Source organism: Gymnoscopelus microlampas, assembly GCF_963454915.1.
Source record: "Gymnoscopelus microlampas genome assembly, chromosome: 13".
Taxonomy (NCBI): Eukaryota; Metazoa; Chordata; class Actinopteri; order Myctophiformes; family Myctophidae; genus Gymnoscopelus; species Gymnoscopelus microlampas.
The window spans coordinates 4511901-4530377 of NC_139950.1; the positions used below are offsets into that span (position 1 = coordinate 4511901).

General features: G+C 43.5%; 1 protein-coding gene across 1 annotated transcript in view; it reads left to right on the forward strand.

The window, feature by feature from the left end:
* Positions 1–18477, forward strand: part of LOC311058170 (anoctamin-6-like) — a gene marked incomplete at its 3' end in the record, with an annotated part of 64541 nt that overhangs the window by 38103 nt on the left and 7961 nt on the right. The window contains exons 14-19 of the mRNA XM_084075521.1: positions 6256–6371; positions 6565–6701; positions 14244–14446; positions 15561–15772; positions 17465–17570; positions 17977–18129. Coding sequence (XP_083931647.1) covers positions 6256–6371; positions 6565–6701; positions 14244–14446; positions 15561–15772; positions 17465–17570; positions 17977–18129 — 927 coding nt within the window. The remainder of the gene's footprint in view (positions 1–6255; positions 6372–6564; positions 6702–14243; positions 14447–15560; positions 15773–17464; positions 17571–17976; positions 18130–18477) is intronic.

Here is an 18477-nt window from a genome sequence, read left to right on the forward strand (position 1 = left end):
CTCGGCGAGGAACTTCTGGGCCAAACCCCCTGTATTTGTGGGCGGGATGTACGTCACGCTCTGAATCTGAGCGGACACGCCTCTTACCGGTTGCAACTCGTCTAAAAAGTCCGACGAGAGGCAAACAGCAGTACACAACAATGGCGGTCGAAATTTCTCAAGGGGAAATTGCTTCCCGTCGATCCTATTTAGATGCAACACCCACTGCATGTGGATCCCGCCCCCTATTCTTCATTGGCTGTTGATTTGAATCACAACGCAGTGGCCGCGCCCCCGCTGTCCAAACTCCGAGGCAATGCCTCCCAGACTACGCTGGACCAAATGGGTGCAAAGGTTTGGAAATTATACAACTGAAATGAATATTACTGGAGATGCTAGGCTGAAAGCATTGTTGCTACACATAGCAGGAGAAAGTGTACATGATATCTATGACATGTTAGCAGCAGACGATGATGATTATGCTGCCACAAAGCAGAAGTTATCTGGCTATTTCTCACCAAAGAAAAATGTTCAGTACCAAGTGTATATCTTCAGAAAAGCCATGCAAGAACCAGGAGAAAATCTGGACAGTTATAACACCAGGCTGAGGATGTTGGCTAAAAACTGTGAGTTTGCAGCTATTGATGCAGAGATTAAAACACAAATCAAACAGAGCTGTACATCATCCAGGCTACGCAGAAAGGCACTGAGGGAACCTGACCTAACACTAGGGGAGCTCCTTGACCATGGAAGGACACTGCAACTGTCTGAGATGCATGCATCTGGCATAGAGAGAGGCGCTGCGGCTGCAGTCAACGCACTGGATCAGACAAGGCATCCAAAGAGCAGCAGATGGCCCGAAAAACGTTCCACTTCCAACCAATGCAGGAACTGTGGAGGTAATTATCCCCATGATGGTGAATGCCCAGCTAAAAACAAGGAATGTAGAGCCTGTGGTAAATTAAATCATTTTGCAAGTCAGTGCCGTTCAACATCCAAAGACACCAACTCAAGACGACCACAAAACAAAGCCAGATATGACCCAAAGAAGGTCCATCACGTAACAAAGACTGCAGATGAGCAAACAGAGCGTGGCTCCTCCAGTAGTGATGATGGCTATGTGTTTGCAGTTGATGCTGACACGATTTCAGAGTTGCCACAGACCCAGGTCATGCTGAATGGCAGTAGCATGTCTGTTCTGATTGATTCAGGAGCATCAGCAAACTGCATCAGTGAGAAAAGTTTTGATAAACTGATGCCACGTCCACAACTCAGCTCCACTACAACCAAGATTTAAGCCTTCCGCTCCGATGTTCCCTTACCCGTGAGTGGTGAGTTCAAGTGCAGTGTGGAGAAAGGACAGAAGATGGCACAATGCACATTCTTTGTCATTAAAGGTGACTGTTTCAATATTCTGAGCTACAAGACATCCAAAGCACTGGGTCTGATTAAAATAGTCACCACAGTGTCATCCACACCACAGTGTTGCACAGTTGCAGATGAGCTGGTCGCAAGCCATCCTGAGCTGTTTCAAGGCATAGGACAACTGAAAGACTGTCAGATAAAACTACATATAAACCCTGACATTAAACCCACATGCCAACCACACCGACGAGTGCCATTCCACATCCGCCAGAAGGTTGAGGATGAGCTTCGTAAATTGGAAGCAGATGACATCATTGAGGAGGTCACTGGCCCCACACCATGGGTCTCACCTATTGTTGCGGCTCCCAAGCCTAAAGCCCCAGACAAGGTCAGAATCTGTGTCGACATGCGCCAAGCTAACACAGCCATAGAAAGAGAACGTCACATCACTCCCACGATGGATGACGTGGTGCATGAGTTGAATGGAGCAACTGTGTTCTCCAAATTGGATCTGAGAGCTGGATACCACCAGCTAGAGCTTCATCCAGACAGCAGATATATCACCACATTCACAACTCACCTCGGATTGAGGCGTTACAAACGTCTGAGTTTTGGAATATCTTCTGCTGCTGAGGTGTTCCAGAACGCCATATGCCAGTCACTGCAAGGTCTCTGTGGTGTAAAGAACCTCAGCGATGACATCATAGTCTATGGTGCCTCCCAGAATGAACATGACGACAACCTCCGAGCGCTGTTCAAGAGACTCAAAGAAAGCGGTCTCACACTCAATCGTGAAAAATGTGAGTTTAACAAGTCCAGGCTCGAGTTTTTTGTTTCATTTTCTCTGCAGAAGGCGTTTCAGCTGATCCCAAGAAGGTAGCTGCAGTCCATTATGCTGCAGACCCCCAGACTCCAAGTGATATCAAAAGTCTGCAGGCATGACCAACTACTGTTCCAGGTTTATAAAAGACTTCTCCTCCATCTCAGAACCACTTTGTAGGCTCACCAGAAAGTACACACCATGGATATGGGGTCCAGAACAGCAAGCTTCACTACAGACTCTAAAGGAGAGTCTAACCAGCGAAGCCACTATGTCATACTTCTACCCAAGCAGAGAGACTGAACTGATTGTGGATGCTAGCCCTGTCGGACTGGGTGCAATCCTCTGCCAAAAAGATGAAAAGGGGGTGAAGTACATAATTGCATATGCCAGTCGGTCTCTGAGCGATGTGGAGAGGAGATACTCACAGACAGAAAAGGAAGCCCTGGCCATTGTGTGGAGTTGTGAGCACTTCCACTTGTACATATATGGTCATCCTTTAACTCTAGTGACCGATCACAAAGCACTAGAAATCATATGGAACAATCCCAGATCAAAACCACCTGCAAGGATCGAGAGATGGGGACTGAGGCTTCAGCCCTACAACTTCAGGGTGGAATACAGAAAGGGTGCTGACAACCCAGCTGACTATGTCTCGTCACCCAATCCTGTCAGAGAAAATTGAAAGCACACGTGCAGCAAAAGTAGCTGAGGAGTATGTAAACTTCATTGTGAGCCATGCAACACCCAAAGCCATGACACTCACCGAGATCAAGACAGAGACACTGAAAGACCCAATCCTGCAAGAGGTCAGTGAATGCATCAGACACAATACATGGCACAAAATTGACCAGTCACGACATGCTGACATACTAAAACAGTTCAAACGAGTGAGCAGTGAACTGACAGTGTCACACACATCAGATGTTGTACTGCGGGGCACAAGAATAGTAATTCCCCCTGCCCTACAAGACAAAGTATTGCAGCTAGCCCATGAAGGACATCAGGGCATTGTCAAGACTAAAGCACTACTCAGAACCAAGGTATGGTTTCCAGACATTGATCGCAGAGCAGAAGCAGCAGTACACAACTGTCTCGCATGTCAAGCCAGCACACCAGTTGCACACGCCGAGCCACTAAAAATGTCAGCTCTACCAGAAACTCCCTGGCATAGCGTGAGTGCAGACTTCTATGGACCACTTCCAACTGGAGAGTACCTGCTTGTTATCATTGATGAATACACACGCTACCCAGTTGTTGAGAGTGTAAGATCAACTTCAGCTAACACAGTCATTCCAGTCATGGACAAAGTCTTCTCCATGCTAGGAATTCCTCGTATTTTGAAAACAGACAATGGTCCCCCGTTCAATAGTGACCAGTTCTCCCAGTTTGCAGATTACCTGGGATTCCATCACCGCCGGATCACACCACTGTGGCCCCAAGCCAACGCTACAGCTGAGAGATTCATGCGCACGCTGGGCAAAGCCATTCGTGTGGCCAATACCCAAGGAATGCACTGGAAACAGTACCTGAACATCTTTCTGCGTGAGTATAGATCCACACCTCACAGCACAACAGAAAGCTCACCTGCTGAGTTGTTATTTCAACGCAAGATGTTCACAAAGATTCCATCATTCACTCACACTGCAAGCAACAGTTCAGATACTGAAGTGAGAGCAAAAGATGACAAAGCTAAGGCCAAGATGAAGTCACACGCAGACTCTAATCGTCGTGCGAAAGCACACACTCTTATCTCTCAGGTGACACTGTGCTTCATCGGCAGCCGAAAAAGAACAAGCTCACCACGCCATATAACTGCGAGCCATACACAGTGACCAAGACCAAAGGCTCCATGGTGACGGCATCCAGAGACGGACACTCCATCGTCAGGAACTCATCATTCTTCAAAAAGATAGCTCCAGAACTACTGACCATCCCAATAGCTCCTGATGACGACGATCGTGAGTACAGTGATCGTGAGTACAGTGATCGTGAGTACAGTGATGCCTCTACAACTACAACACCACCGAGGTACCCCACACGACACAACAGACGTCCTCCCACTTACCTACAGGAATATACTTAGTGTATGGACTGCTGTGCGATTTGTCAACCTTTTTACAGGTTTTGACAAACACGGACATTACCTAAACTAAAAAAAAAAAAAAAAGAGACCGGTTGTGCACTAAATGAAAATGGACTGATTCATCTAAAATGAAGTGTTTGAAATGCACCTTATTATTTGTTTGTTTTATGAGTGTTCAGACTTATGTGAAGAAGCCAAATATTTTGAAACAGATTTGCCATATTCAAAGAATGAGTATGATGCTAATTTTGACATTGATAATGTGTGTATGATGTTCTGTTATGTTTCCACATCAATGTGATGTTCAGTACTTGAGGTTTGAAGCTTTAACGTGTAAGCTAAATGTTTACTTTGTTTGCACAGTGTTTTGGACAATTGTTAAAGAAAGAAAAAAAAAAGAAAGCAATATGATGTTCAGCAAATGTTGATGACTTGTGCCACTACGCCACCTGTTGGACACTGCTATAAGCAGGAAGCGATTCATTCATTTCAGTCATTCAGTATCAGCACTCTGTATGAGCAAGCTCGATAATAAAGCCCATTGAACGCACGTCGTTGTATGCTTGGTGTATGATCATAGAATGGAAACATTACAGAGCCGACGTTTCAGGCTGAACCTTCAAAATAAAATGACCGAAAATGTCACTTCAGTGCGTCTTTAAAGTACCAAAGGTAAAAGTACTAAAATGTTTGAAAATAGCAGATCTACAAGCTCAGAACGCATGCATTGCAACACGCTGTGAGCTTGCAGATCTGCTATTTTCAAATAGCTTATAGGTATACAATAGGGCTAAAGTGGTTAATGTATGTTTCATAATGATTTATATCTGCAAAGTAACTAGTATTAAACATTTCAAATAATTGTTGTGGAGTAAAAGTATAGACAATTGGAAATACTCCAGTAAAGTAAAAGTACCTCAAAATTGTACTTAAGTACAGTACTTGAGTAAATGTACTACACTGCAAGTCAGTGAAGAAAAAAAGAAAAAACGCTGGGAACATCCAAGTGACTTTGCAAGGAAACAAGCCCAAAGTCGCTTATAATAAGCAGACCTGGCAACTAGGCTGAAAGTAATCTCTCAAGAACAGCAGAGGGCGCTGTTTTTCCTTTTTCTTTGGTGATGGGTTTCTAGATTGGGCTGGAAGTTATTCTGATTACTTTTTGTTGCTCTCCTTCATGGAGCTACTTGCGGATTATACCAGGGTCAGTCCACCCTTAGGTGAACACGCACTGACCCTCTGCACCTTAATCCCCATGTATAACGCACAAACTTTTTTTGATTTTTTATTATTGCGCTCTTTTTCTCTCTAAGCACCTTAGCGTCTATAAGTATATCATGCACAGTATACATACATTGCTGCTATGCTCAGGCACCTTAGTTTGTCTCTTATCTCAGGTACTTTGTAAATATGTAGATAACTTGTTTTTTTTGGCCTTCCATTGTTCTCTGTTGATCTCCTTCCCACTTAACCCCCTACCCCTCTTCTTTTTCTCTCTCCCCACCCTTCTTTCTACGGAATTTAACGTTGCGATGTGAGTGTTGTACAAAAACGAATTTCACCCACTTTTTTACCTTGTAAACCTGTGATGTGACAATAAACCTGATTCTGATTCTGATTCTGATTCTGATTCGCATTAGCATATCAAAGGGCAAGTCGGCTGACAGACTAAATACCAACTTTTGCCAACCAAATACCAGTCTGTTGCAGTCTGAAGTAGTCTGAAGTAGTCAGAACTAGTCTGTCTGGTGTGGAGTCACCTTATTTTATCACTCCCCCCAGAGTCAAATGCAAAAGTGAAAAACGCTGGGGGCGCTGTTTTTCGTTTTTTTTTTTACCTGGGATCCCAGATTGGCTCAATGATGAAAATGTCAGCCCTTGCGCAGGAAACCGGGTTCACATCCGGGGTAGGAGAACAAAGTTACATAATGCTACTTTAAACTGGAATTCTGAAATTAGGAACTTATATTGGTTGTAACCGTTGCTGTTTATCTTGGTGTTGTAGTGTGACCCTGGGGGCTGTATGATGGAGTTGACCATCAAGCTGGCTGTGATCTTGGGTTTGAAAGCTATCTGGGACAGCATCAAGCAACTCTGGGACTCTGGGACATTCTCCAACATGTAACTTGGAGAGAGAAGCTTTAATACATCCCTTTTTATTTGCAAAAAAATTAAATTGTTAAAGTAATTATTGTCTAGTGCTTACTGTCACACAATAGTAATAATTTGCATTTCCAGTTAATTTGCACAAAGTTTAGTACAATAATCCTTTCTATCCATTCTGTCCATTCTCCTGTACTTTATGGTCTGTCAGGCTCCTCCGTGCGTGGTGTAAGAACTTGAGAAGTAAGGGTTCGGAGGCAGATCAGACAGAGATTCCACGCTGGGAACAAGACTACCATCTGGATAAAAGCAAAGAACTGGGAGTGTTCTATGAATACTTGGAGATGGGTAAGGTGATGGGTTGTGTGTGTGTGTGTGTGTGTGTGTGTGTGTGTGTGTGTGTGTGTGTGTGTGTGTGTGTGTGTGTGTGTGTGTGTGTGTGTGTGTGTGTGTGTGTGTGTGCGTGTGCGTGTGCGTATGCATTTGTGTGCGTGCGTGCGTGCGTGCGTGCGTGCGTGTCTGCACACAATCCTATATTAAAATTGCCGTTGGACGGTGGGCGGCCGTGGGAGGACGGTCGGTGGGTGAACGTCACAAACGGAACATGCAGACCTGCGATGCGCACCGTTGCTCCGATCCGCACCAAACTTGGCAGGGGTCTGCCATCACACCAGGGAACACCAGGGACCACGTGTGTGTGCACCATTGCACTCCCCCCCGCCCCCCCCCCCCCCCCCCGTGTTCTTATTGGCTGGGGTTTAAACAGCCTTAACTCCAGTTCCCTGCATGCTAAAGACCCCAAACTTGGTCGGTAATCTTAGACGGCCAGAAGGGACAGGCTGTAGTTGCTTAAGCCCCACCACCTCTGTGTTCCTATTAGCTGGGCTTTAAACAGCCATAACTCCAGTTCCCAGCATGCTAAACGCCCTGAACTTGGTAGGTGCTCTTATACAGAATCAGAATCAGGTTTATTGTCACATCACAGGTTTACAAGGTAAAAAAGTGGGTGAAATTCGTTTTTGTACATCACTCCCATCGCAACGTTACATTCCGTAGAAAGAAGAGTGGGGAGAGAGAAGAAGAAGAGGGGTAGGGGGCAAGTGGGAAGGAGATCAACAAGAGAACAATAGAAGGCCAAAAACAAGTTATCTACATATTTACAAAGTACCTGAGATAAGAGACAAACTAAGGTGCCTGAGCATAGCAGCAATGTATGTATACTGTGCATGATATACTTATAGACGCTAAGGTGCTTAGAGAGAAAAAAGAGCGCAATAATATAAAAAAAATAAAAAAATACAGCCAATAGGGACACGCTGTAATTGCTTAAGCCCTGCCCCCTCTGTGTTCCTTTTGGCTGGGCTTTAAACAGCCATAACTCAGTTCCCAGCATGCTAAAGGCCCCAAACTTGGTGGGTGCTCTTAACCGGCCAATAGGGATGGGCTGTTTTCAGTGGTTTACGCTAGAGGGAACAAAATGGAGCTGGTTTTGTTTAGTATCAAAGAATTTATACAAATGTACTCTAATTACTTACATTTTCTCTGCTTTCTGTTGCTTTTTGGCGAAAACAAGCTACATTCAAACTGCCATTATAGGACGACTTTAATGGCTGACGACTAAAGATCCTGATAAAATGGTGTCATTTTGTTCTACTCAGTCTGTGTCTCATAGAAAGGCTGTGGACACTTCAGAAACCAGTGACATCATCGTTAGGAAGGTTCATCCATTATAGCCCCACCCCCTCTCTGTTCCAATTGGCTGGGTTTTAAACAGACATAACTCCATTGCCCAGCATGCTAAAAGCTCATAGCTTGGTAGGTTCTCTTAGGTTGGATTCTTAGGGTGGATTCAGACTGGGTCCGATTGATTCGAACCGTTCCCGAGTACGATTGGCCTCTCGCAGCTGGCCAGCATTCACATTTAGACAGGAGGGATTTCAGGAAAAAGGCCTTCTATAAGGAGGTTAGAGGCATTTGGGGGTAAAAGTTGGGAACAAGGCCATTTTACATAATTCAAGGGTGCTGAATCAGAAAAACACTGTTCCCAAGCAAAATTCTTAGTGCTTAACCTCCTAATTTGCATATCAAAATGGCTGCCGATTTTGAAGTATTTCTTAAATAACTCTATAACAAAGCAATCAAATCTGACAAATAAAGTTTATATATTTATATTCTGAGGGTCAGACAATGTGTGGAAGGTATTTATAATGTAATAGATGTAAATAAATGTAAATAATGTAGATAAATATGCAAATTAGAGGCCACTATTACAGAAAACGGTTTCGTACTTAAAGTGATCCATCCGCATCCCCCTTATTTTATTTTATCTCTACTTATCTGTATTTTTACCATCCTTAGGACATCTAAAATAAATATTTAGATGATGTAAAAATCCTGGTACATTTGGCCCCTGATGACCAAAAAATAAATGTGACGTTCCATAAATACGCTATCATGGGGATTTCTATCTTGTATAACTCACCCCCAGGAGGAGTTAGAGCCACAGAACTATAACTGAACACAAACTACTTTCAACACAACTATATAGAGTGGGATGGGGATGGCTAAAGGTACACTTAGATGGCCAACAGGGAAAAAAAACTATTGGTCGTGCACACACAAACTATTGCCCGTGTACACAGTGGTTAATCCCAATGGTCTGAGTATCTACAGGGCTGACAAGGGACTAGTACAGCCTAGTACAACCTAATAGAGCCTAGTACAACCTAGTCTTAACTAGTCCAGTCTGTTCCATGCTAGTATAGCCTAAATCGCCGTCCCCTAGTCTGTTCCATCAAAAGGCTGGACTAGGCTATGGGTGTACTAGGCTTTACTGTTGTAGACTCTACTGGTCTCTAATAGACTGTTTTAAATTCCAGTAGGCTGTGCTGGTCTGTACAACGCTATATTAGGCTGTACAAGGCAGATCTGTACTATGGTCTACAAAGGTTCATGCAAAACTATTGCTCGTGCACACACAAGCTATAGCCCGTGTACACAGTGGTTAGTCCCTATGGTCTGAGTATCTACAGGGCTGACAAGAGCCTAGCACAGCCTAATAGAGCCTATTAGAGTCTAGTACAGCCTAGTACAGCCTAATCTATCCTAGTCCAGCCTTATCAGTCCTAGCATAGCCTTGTACCCCCTCCCCTATTCTGTTCTCCCAGAAGGCTGGACTAGGCATGGGTGTACTAGGCTGTACTATACTAGACTCTACTGGTCTATAATAGGCTGTTTTAAGCTCTAGTAGGCTGTGCTAGGCTGTACTAGGCTCTATTAGGCTGTGCAAGGCAGATCTGTACTATGGTCTACAAAGGTTCATGCAAAACTATTGCTTGTGCACACAAAAGCTATTGCCCGTGTACACGGTGGTTAGTCCCTATGGGTTGAGGATCTACAGGGCTGACAAGAGCCTAGCACAGACTAATAGAGCCTATTAGAGTCTGGTACCACCTAGTACAGCCTAACATATCCTAGTCCAGCCTTATCAGTCCTACCATAGCCTTGTACCCCCTCCCCTATTCTGTTCTCTCAAAAGGCTGGACTAGTCATGGGTGTACTAGGCTGTACTATACTAGACTCTACTGGTCTATAATAGGCTGTTTTAAGCTCTAGTAGGCTGTGCTAGGCTGTACTAGGCTCTATTAGGCTGTGCAAGGCAGATCTGTACTATGGTCTACAAAGGTTCATGCAAAACTATTGCTCGTGCACACACAAGCTATTGCCCGTATACACAGTGGTTAGTCCCTATGGGTTGAGGATCTACAGGGCTGACAAGAGCATAGTACAGCCTAATATAGCCTATTAGAGTCTAGTACAGCCTAGTACAGCCTCATCTATCCTAGTCCAGCCTTATCAGTCCTAGCATAGCCTGGTACCCCCTCCCCTATTATGTTCTCCCACCAGGCTGGACTAGGCTAGACCTGGGTGTACTAGGTTTTACTGTACTAGTCTCTGCTGGGCTCTAATAGTCTGCTTTCAGCTCTAGCAGCCTTTGCTAGGCTTTACTGGGCTCTATTAGGCTATAGAAGGCAGTACTTTACTTTGGCCTACAAATGTTCATGCAAAACTATTTCTCGTGCACACACAAGCTATTGCCCGTGTACACAATGGTTAGTCCCTATGGGTTGAGGATCTACAGGGCGGACAAGAGCCTAGTACAGCCTAATAGAGCCTATAGACGGGTTTCCGAGCGACGTCATCACAGAGCAGAATGCGCAATCTGCGCATGCCTGGGGGTGGAAGGCGCGTTCGAAAATACAGCCCTGAGCGGCAGTGAGCGCACTGGCCAATACAAACTAATAGGCGAGTGTGCTCCGGTGCGTAATTTCCAAACGCACCCATAGGCTTCCCCCCGCAGCTGCGCGGTCATATTCCTCTCAATGTTTACTAACAGGAAACCTGTCTATTAGAGTCTAGAACAGCCTAGTACAACCTAGTCTAGCCTAGTCCAGCCTGTTCCATGCTAGTATAGCCTATACCACCCTCCCCTAGTCTGTTCTCCCAAAAGGCTGGACTAGTCTTGGATGTACTAGGCTGTACTGTACTAGACTCTACTGGTCTCTAATAGGCTTTTTAGTGGCGCTAGCCGCTCCATACCTGACTTTGTCCGTGTGCGTCAACGTTCTGATTGGTCAGGTGCGTCAACAAAGTGATTGGTCAAGCTTCACGTGACACATGGCTATAAACACATTATAAACACATATCGATGACAAAATGTATCAAAGGCGCCGCTACCTTCACACAGGGGTGTGATTTTTTAATCTCTAGTAGGCTTTGCTAGGCTGTACTAGGCTATATTAGGCTGTACAAGGCAGATCTGTACTATGGTCTACAAAGGTTCATGCAAAACTATTGCTCGTGCACACACAAGCTATGGCCTGTGTACACAGTGGTTAGTCCCTATGGTCTGAGTATCTACAGGGCTGACAAGGGACTAGTAAAGCCTAAAAGAGAGTATTAGAGTCTGGTACAACCTAGTACAACCTACTCTAGCCTAGTCCAACCTGTTCCATGCTAGTATAGCCTATAGAAATGATTTCATGTGCATGCCATAAGCAATGCACAACACGTCGTTGCAAATGCCGGAAATCTGAGTTACGATGCACAGCCATGTGTGCATGTCAGCAACGGAGTGATGATCAACCTCCTTGTATGAATGTGGTCTAGTGTCTAGACTTTCGTTCAACAATGGCCAATACAGTATCTTTAGAGTAATAAACCGTTATCTGTTATGGGGGCCGCTATTTTGCATATTTCGGAGTAGGCTGATTATTATATTATATTATATTATCATATTATATTACTTACAAATTCTTTACTCACATTGTAGAAACTGTATATAGACACTTCATTTGTCAATTTTGCTTGCCTGGCCACAGACTTATTGAAGATAAAGGTGCGAATTTGCCAATTTGGCAGCCATTCAGATATGCAGATTAGAAGGTCAAAAACTAAACATTTAGCATGGGGAAAAAGTATGTATTTTAGATGTCCTAAGGATGGCAAAAATACAGATAATTAGAAACAAAATAAGGGGGATGCACCTTTTGCACCGTTTGAGTACTACGGTACATCATTTTATGTAATGTTGGCCTCTAATTTGCATATTTATTTACATGTATTTACATTTATTACATTACAAATATCTTTCACACATTGTATGACCCTCAGAACATAAATATATACACTTTATTTGTCAGATTTGCTTGCTTTGTTATAGAGTTGTTTAAGAAATACTTCAAAATCGGCAGCCATTTTGATATGCAAATTAGGAGGTTAAGCACTAAGAATTTTGCTTGGGAACAGCACCCTTGAATTATGTAAAATGGCCTTGTTCCCAACTTTTACCCCCAAATGCCTCTAACAATCACATATTTCAGAAATCCCACCGGTCTAATTGGCCAAAATTCTCCCGTAGGCTACTCGAGTACACTTCATTCAACAGTAATGGTAAATATGTGCCTCATGAGGGCGCTGTTGACTATGGGGCTTTGGGAGATAGAGAATGTCATTCACAGAAGAAGATTCACTTGTCAGAGTTTAGAGCAGGCCCGAGAGTTGACGAGAAACATTGAAGCTGCATGTACATATAAATATGCATCTTGAGTGTATTTAATAAACATCTCGCGTTCATAGCTCAACACACGGGCTGCCGTAGGACACAAACAGGACACTAGTGCGCATGCTCATAACTCTATGGTTGCTCGAAACGTCTCAAAAACGTCTAAATAATTCTACTTCCGGCAGGCACTTTCATTGAAATGAATAGCTGGGGGCGGGGCAATCCGCCCTCTAGTTATATTATACCTCTATGGTTTAGGGTGAATAATAAAGTTGTTGTGTTCCTGACGTTGTCTTGAGTTACAATAATAACAGAACAAGAATACACAACCAAAGCAGTGTGTAGGATTATTATTTATTGTCAAAATTCAAGTTAAACTATGAGAAGGTATAACCCAGCTAAAATAATGTCTAATGCTAAATAGTGTCATTATAAAGTCACAGACTGTTCAGAACCCTACAACGACCGCGACCGGGCAAGGGGACCTACCGCAGTATCAAGAGTTCCACCACCAGACTTTTCTGGCTCTTCCTGAACACACCTGTGGATTATTATACCAGGAAATGACTTGGACTTATGAGGAATCATACCAGCGAAAAACCCTTCAGGTGTACAGTTTGTGACAAAAGCTTTAGTCAAAATGCTAATCTTAAGAAACATGTTGATACACACAGAGGAAAGCCTTTAGCGGTACACTTTGTGGCAAAAGCTTTAGTCAAAATGCTAAAGATTACTTTTTGTTGCTCTCCCTCATGGAGCTACTTGCGGATTATACCAGGGTCAGTCCACCCTTAGGTGAACACGCACTGACCCTCTGCACCTTAATCCCCATGTATAACGCACAAACCTTTTTTGTTTTTTTTTTATTTTTTTATCATTGCGCTCTTTTTTCTCTCTAAGCACCTTAGCGTCTATAAGTATATCATGCACAGTATACATACATTGCTGCTATGCTCAGGCACCTTAGTTTGTCTCTTATCTCAGGTACTTTGTAAATATGTAGATAACTTGTTTCTGGCCTCTATTGTTCTCTTGTTGATCTCCTTCCCACTTGCCCCCTACCCCTCTTCTTCTTCTCTCTCCCCACTCTTATTTCTACGGAATCTAACGTTGCGATGGGAGTGATGTACAAAAACAAATTTCACACACTTTTTTACCTTGTAAACCTGTGATGTGACAATAAACCTGATTCTGATTCTGATAAAAATATATAAATGATATATGATTAGCAGTCCACTTCCTCCTGTCGGTACGGATGGATTCACATTGCAGCGTTTCGTTCCCGAGTGTACAGCAATCGGACCCGAGACTACCTCCCCAGGCGGTTCCGGTACGGTACGGTGATCCGTTTCGGGGAACGATACGCAACGTTCACACTATCACAATATCTGCCAAGTGGTCCAGGATGCGAACCCGGGACCAGAGTTTGAATCCGCCCTTAGACGGCCAATAGAAACGGGCTGTACTTGCTTAAGCCCCGCCCCCCTGTGTTCCTATTGGCTGGGGTTTAAACAGCCATACAGCCAGTTCCCAGCACACTACAGGCTCCAAACTTGCTGGGTGGTCCCACAGACTACCAATTTCATAAAAAATGACCACTTCTGGCAGCAGTGTTATAGCACTGTTTAACACTTGAAATGGTTTGTTGACCATTGCTCTTATCAGTGCAATTATGCACAATCTATGTAAAGCACTTTGGATAAAAGCGCTATATAAATGCACAATTTCCCATTTAACATAGGACTAGGTTTGAAGGCCACGTAGTGGCCTGAAAATCTATTTATATACAATCGGCTAGAGCTAACTCATCAAATCTTATCTCCTAGTGATCCAGTTCGGCTTTGTGACTATGTTTGCGGCCGCCTTTCCCTTGGGTCCAGTCCTGGCTCTGCTCAACAACCTGTTTGAAATCCGGATCGACGCGTTGAAGATCACCTGGTACCGTCGAATGATACCAGAGATGGTCAAGGACATTGGACTCTGGCTGCCCATCCTGCAGTGTATCTCCGTATTGGCTGTGACAACAAATGTGAGTGTTGACAGCTCCTTTGACTCCCATGTCATGTCTCAAAACAATGTAAAAACACAACTCACATTTTTGGAAGTTTTGGAATCCATTCATTTACAGGGAAATTGGTCACACTCACACAAACACGCACGCACGCACATACGCACGCACACGCGCACGCACACACACACACACGCACACACACACACACACACACACACACACACACACACACACACACACACACACACAGACACACAGCATTTTGTACTGACGACCATTCAGAGCATAGTGCTCACTCATAGTGTTCAAATCCATCGCAGTGCATCCAGCTTTGTCGAGTGTCTATGCAAACACAATTGGCCTGTGTTCGGGGGAGGCAAGTCGAGAGGCTAGGGTGATATTTTTCACTACACATAGGAGTAAAAAGTGTTTCAGTGCTGTTGAGCTTCTACAATACTTCAAAGTTTAATAAAAATGTAACACTGCATTTATGTAGTTTGGGGCAGAAGAATCATTTTAATAAAACTACAATTTTCATTAGCAAATGTTTTTCTCTTTTTTTTTCTTTCACTGGGTTTTTCGATATTGGTCCACAGTTTGTGTGTAGAAAGTTCTGTGCAGTGTGCAGAGGTCATAATTAAAAATATGTTCATGAGGAGAAGCTTATGGTTCATGTAGTTCAGACGAAGAAGAAGAAGAAGAAGAAGAAGAAGAAGAAGAAGATTACAACTAACAAATACAATAGAGTGCCTATAAGCACTACGTGCTTGACCCCCTAATTAATCTTGAATTAAATGATTTAATTTGTACTTTCGGGGAATTAAGTCAATTTCTTAATTTATGCTTTATACTTTATGACTGTCATTTAACAAAAAGACAGTCATAGCTTATGAGCTATCACGGTTCCCATGCAAGCACCCCACTGAATTGGTATGTATGGAATGTATCTCAAGATTTACGATTCAAGATTTATAATGTTACATCTTGTGTAAGAGTAAATACTAGTGACATTATTAAAAAATAAAAAAATACTTATGTATTTATTTAATTGAGCTTTTTCTGCATTTTATTGATAGTATACAGTAGATAGAAAGTGTCCATATTTAGTGATTTCTGTCTCCTTCTCACCTAGGCGATTATCGTGGCCTTCACATCAGACATGATCCCTCGTCTGGTCTACTACTGGTCCTTCTCTGTGTACCCGTATGGAGACCACAGTAACTACACCATGGAGGGATACTTCAACAACACCCTGTCTGTGTTCAACATAGAAGACTTCACCAATCAGAGCAAACCCACCAATGCAAGCACACCAGACTGGTTCACCAACAGCACCACCTGCAGGTACGGAACACAATCCTGTCTCATTCAAGATCTGTGGGTTGAGACCATAGACTGTAAAAAATGAATGGACAAAGCCACTCCCCTGCTTTCTACAGACCGAAAATGAAGCCGATAGTTCAGGAACGTGTATCCTCCCATCTTTAATATATACAGTTGGCCACGCCGGAACTCAAACGCTATTGGTTGAGACCAGACATGTGACCAGGGAACCGGAAAACAACCCCCAAAGAATGCTATTGGTTGGGTAGCTTGTCAATCAAGAGCGGGGCGGGGAATGAATGCTATTGGTTGTGTAGGTTGTCAATCAAATCATCCTGCCCCTCCTGTAGCATAGCCTACTTTATCGTCAATTTTAGAATAAATGGGACCATAATTTAGCAAAACGCATATCCTGATGATTGAAAGGAAACGCTTTAAACTAGCGACTGGAAGCATATAGAATTTATAACAATTTTTATTACGGTAAGAAAATCTAGTGTAAAGTTTGTCAAAAAACCCATTCACTTGCGCTAAAATAAATTCTTTCTGACACCGCAGGTCGGCGCAGGGTAAAACAGTGCCACACTCTGGCCATTCATAAGCTTCCGTGTTGGGCTCATCGTAAATATCCAAGCCTTGGCCCTTGGTTGAGACTGTCAATGTTGATCATCTGTACATATCCGTTCATGTATCAGGTGGTGATAGATGTATATTCATTTATATATCATCTATGGCAGGGGTACTCAACAGGCGGACCGCGGCACAACTCCCTGCGGACCCTGGGCAAATACAAGTTTTCTCCAATATATTATTTGTAGGGCAGGCTATTAATCTGCAAGTTACCGAGACGGCAAGTCAGAATTCTCCTTGTATTCACTGCATGCAGCGCTCTGCATGTGGACTGACTGTGTGTGTGTGTGTGAGTAAATGCGCGTGCAAGTGCGCACTTGTATTATGGGGTGTCATCTCCATGACAACGATGCGCTGGTTGGCTGTTAGCTGGGGTCATGAGAGTTCAGCAGCACACGGTAGCTTTCGATTCTGCAGCAGTGAGTTTGTATGCTCGAACCGACACTTAGACAGCTGTTACCAACAGTAGAAGACTACATTTTGAATGTGGGTTTGGGGTAAGCTCAAGAAGCCATTCTCTTGACGCAGAAATAATTAAAGAATGTTTGATTGAAGAGTGGACACCATGTTTGAAGGCAAAGAAAAAGAGGAAATGACAGCTAAAATAAAGAAAAGGTGAACGAATATAGAATAAAGAAAAGGTGAACGAATAGCGAGCGTGAAACCAGCCCCCTGGAGCGCCAAGCGGCATTTCCACCCGCTCCGCTCCGCTCTCATGCTCTAGTGGACCTTCAAGATTTGTACTTGAGGACCCCTGATCTATGGTGATAGTGTACATTTGTACTTGTATTTATTGATAGAACAAGTGAACTCAGCCAGACACAGTGCAGATATCTAGTGCTATTTATGAAAAGTGTTTCTTCATTCTTATCGTCCTACTCTGACCCGTATCTATCTATCTATCTATCTGTCTGTCTGTCTGTCTGTCTGTCTATCCTTTCTACTGCTTTTGCTTTGACACCTGAATTTCCCCATGTGTCGATAGTTACATCTTATTTCATCTGGTGTGTTCTTGAAGCCACTTCTTCAGTTGGTTTTCCTGGACTCTGTTTTCATGTGACAAACAATGTTGTCTGCCATCAGGTACCGGGGGTTCCGCTATCCACCAGGACATTCCAGACAGTATGAGTACAGTAATTACTTCTGGCATGTGCTCACCGCCAGACTGGCTTTCATCGTTGTTGTAGAGGTGAGTAAGAACGCCTCTGAGGAAGAATGTCACTGATTCTGAAAACATTTAGTTTTACAGTTACAATAATCAGTAGTTGTGTAATACTGAAAATATTAATTGTTCCTCTGTCTAGCGGTAGGGTGAGCGAGAGAGAGCAGGAGGAGGGGAAGAGAGAAGAAACATTTGTGTTGTGGTGATTTTGCCCGTTCTGTACGAGTTGAATTAAGACAGTAAAAGTTGATATACCAAAGAAACAAGCCTAGTTCTTTATATTGCACCACATGTGTTGTAGTAGAAACACTTAAGGTTCATCTTATATTAGTTACATTTCAAATTATTACATACATAAACTATTACAATATAATAAAACTCATCACGCTCATTGCATTGTTATGTCTGTCTATTCCACTTTGTCCCTCTACAGCACGTCGTCTACCTGACAAAATTTGTCCTGTCCTATTTGATCCCAGACGTGCCCGAGGCTGTCAAGAAACGAATCAGACGAGAGCGGTACCTGACGCGGCACAAACTTCACAAAGTACAACCACAAAGGAAAGGAACAGCTCCTTCTTGGCTGGTCAAGGATTATACCCCTGCCCGACCACTTCGGTCTGCCGCCTCGGGGCGACTGGTTGCCTCGTCACTCACATGTCCTTCTGTCCGATCTACACGGTCACAGCTTTGTTCTGTTCTGGCCCCACAGTGGTGGAATGAACTCCCCACTGATGTCAGGACAGCAGAGTCACTGCCCATCTTTCGCCGCAGGCTGAACACCCACCTCTTCAGGAAACACCACTCTGACCCTTCCTTTTAGCCTTGCCTACTTGTTGTCAATTAGTTGTACGAGCTCTTGTTTCATTGGATCTTGTTTATTTGATACACTTATTTATTTTAGCTCTTGCTCATTTGATTTTCCTATTTGTCT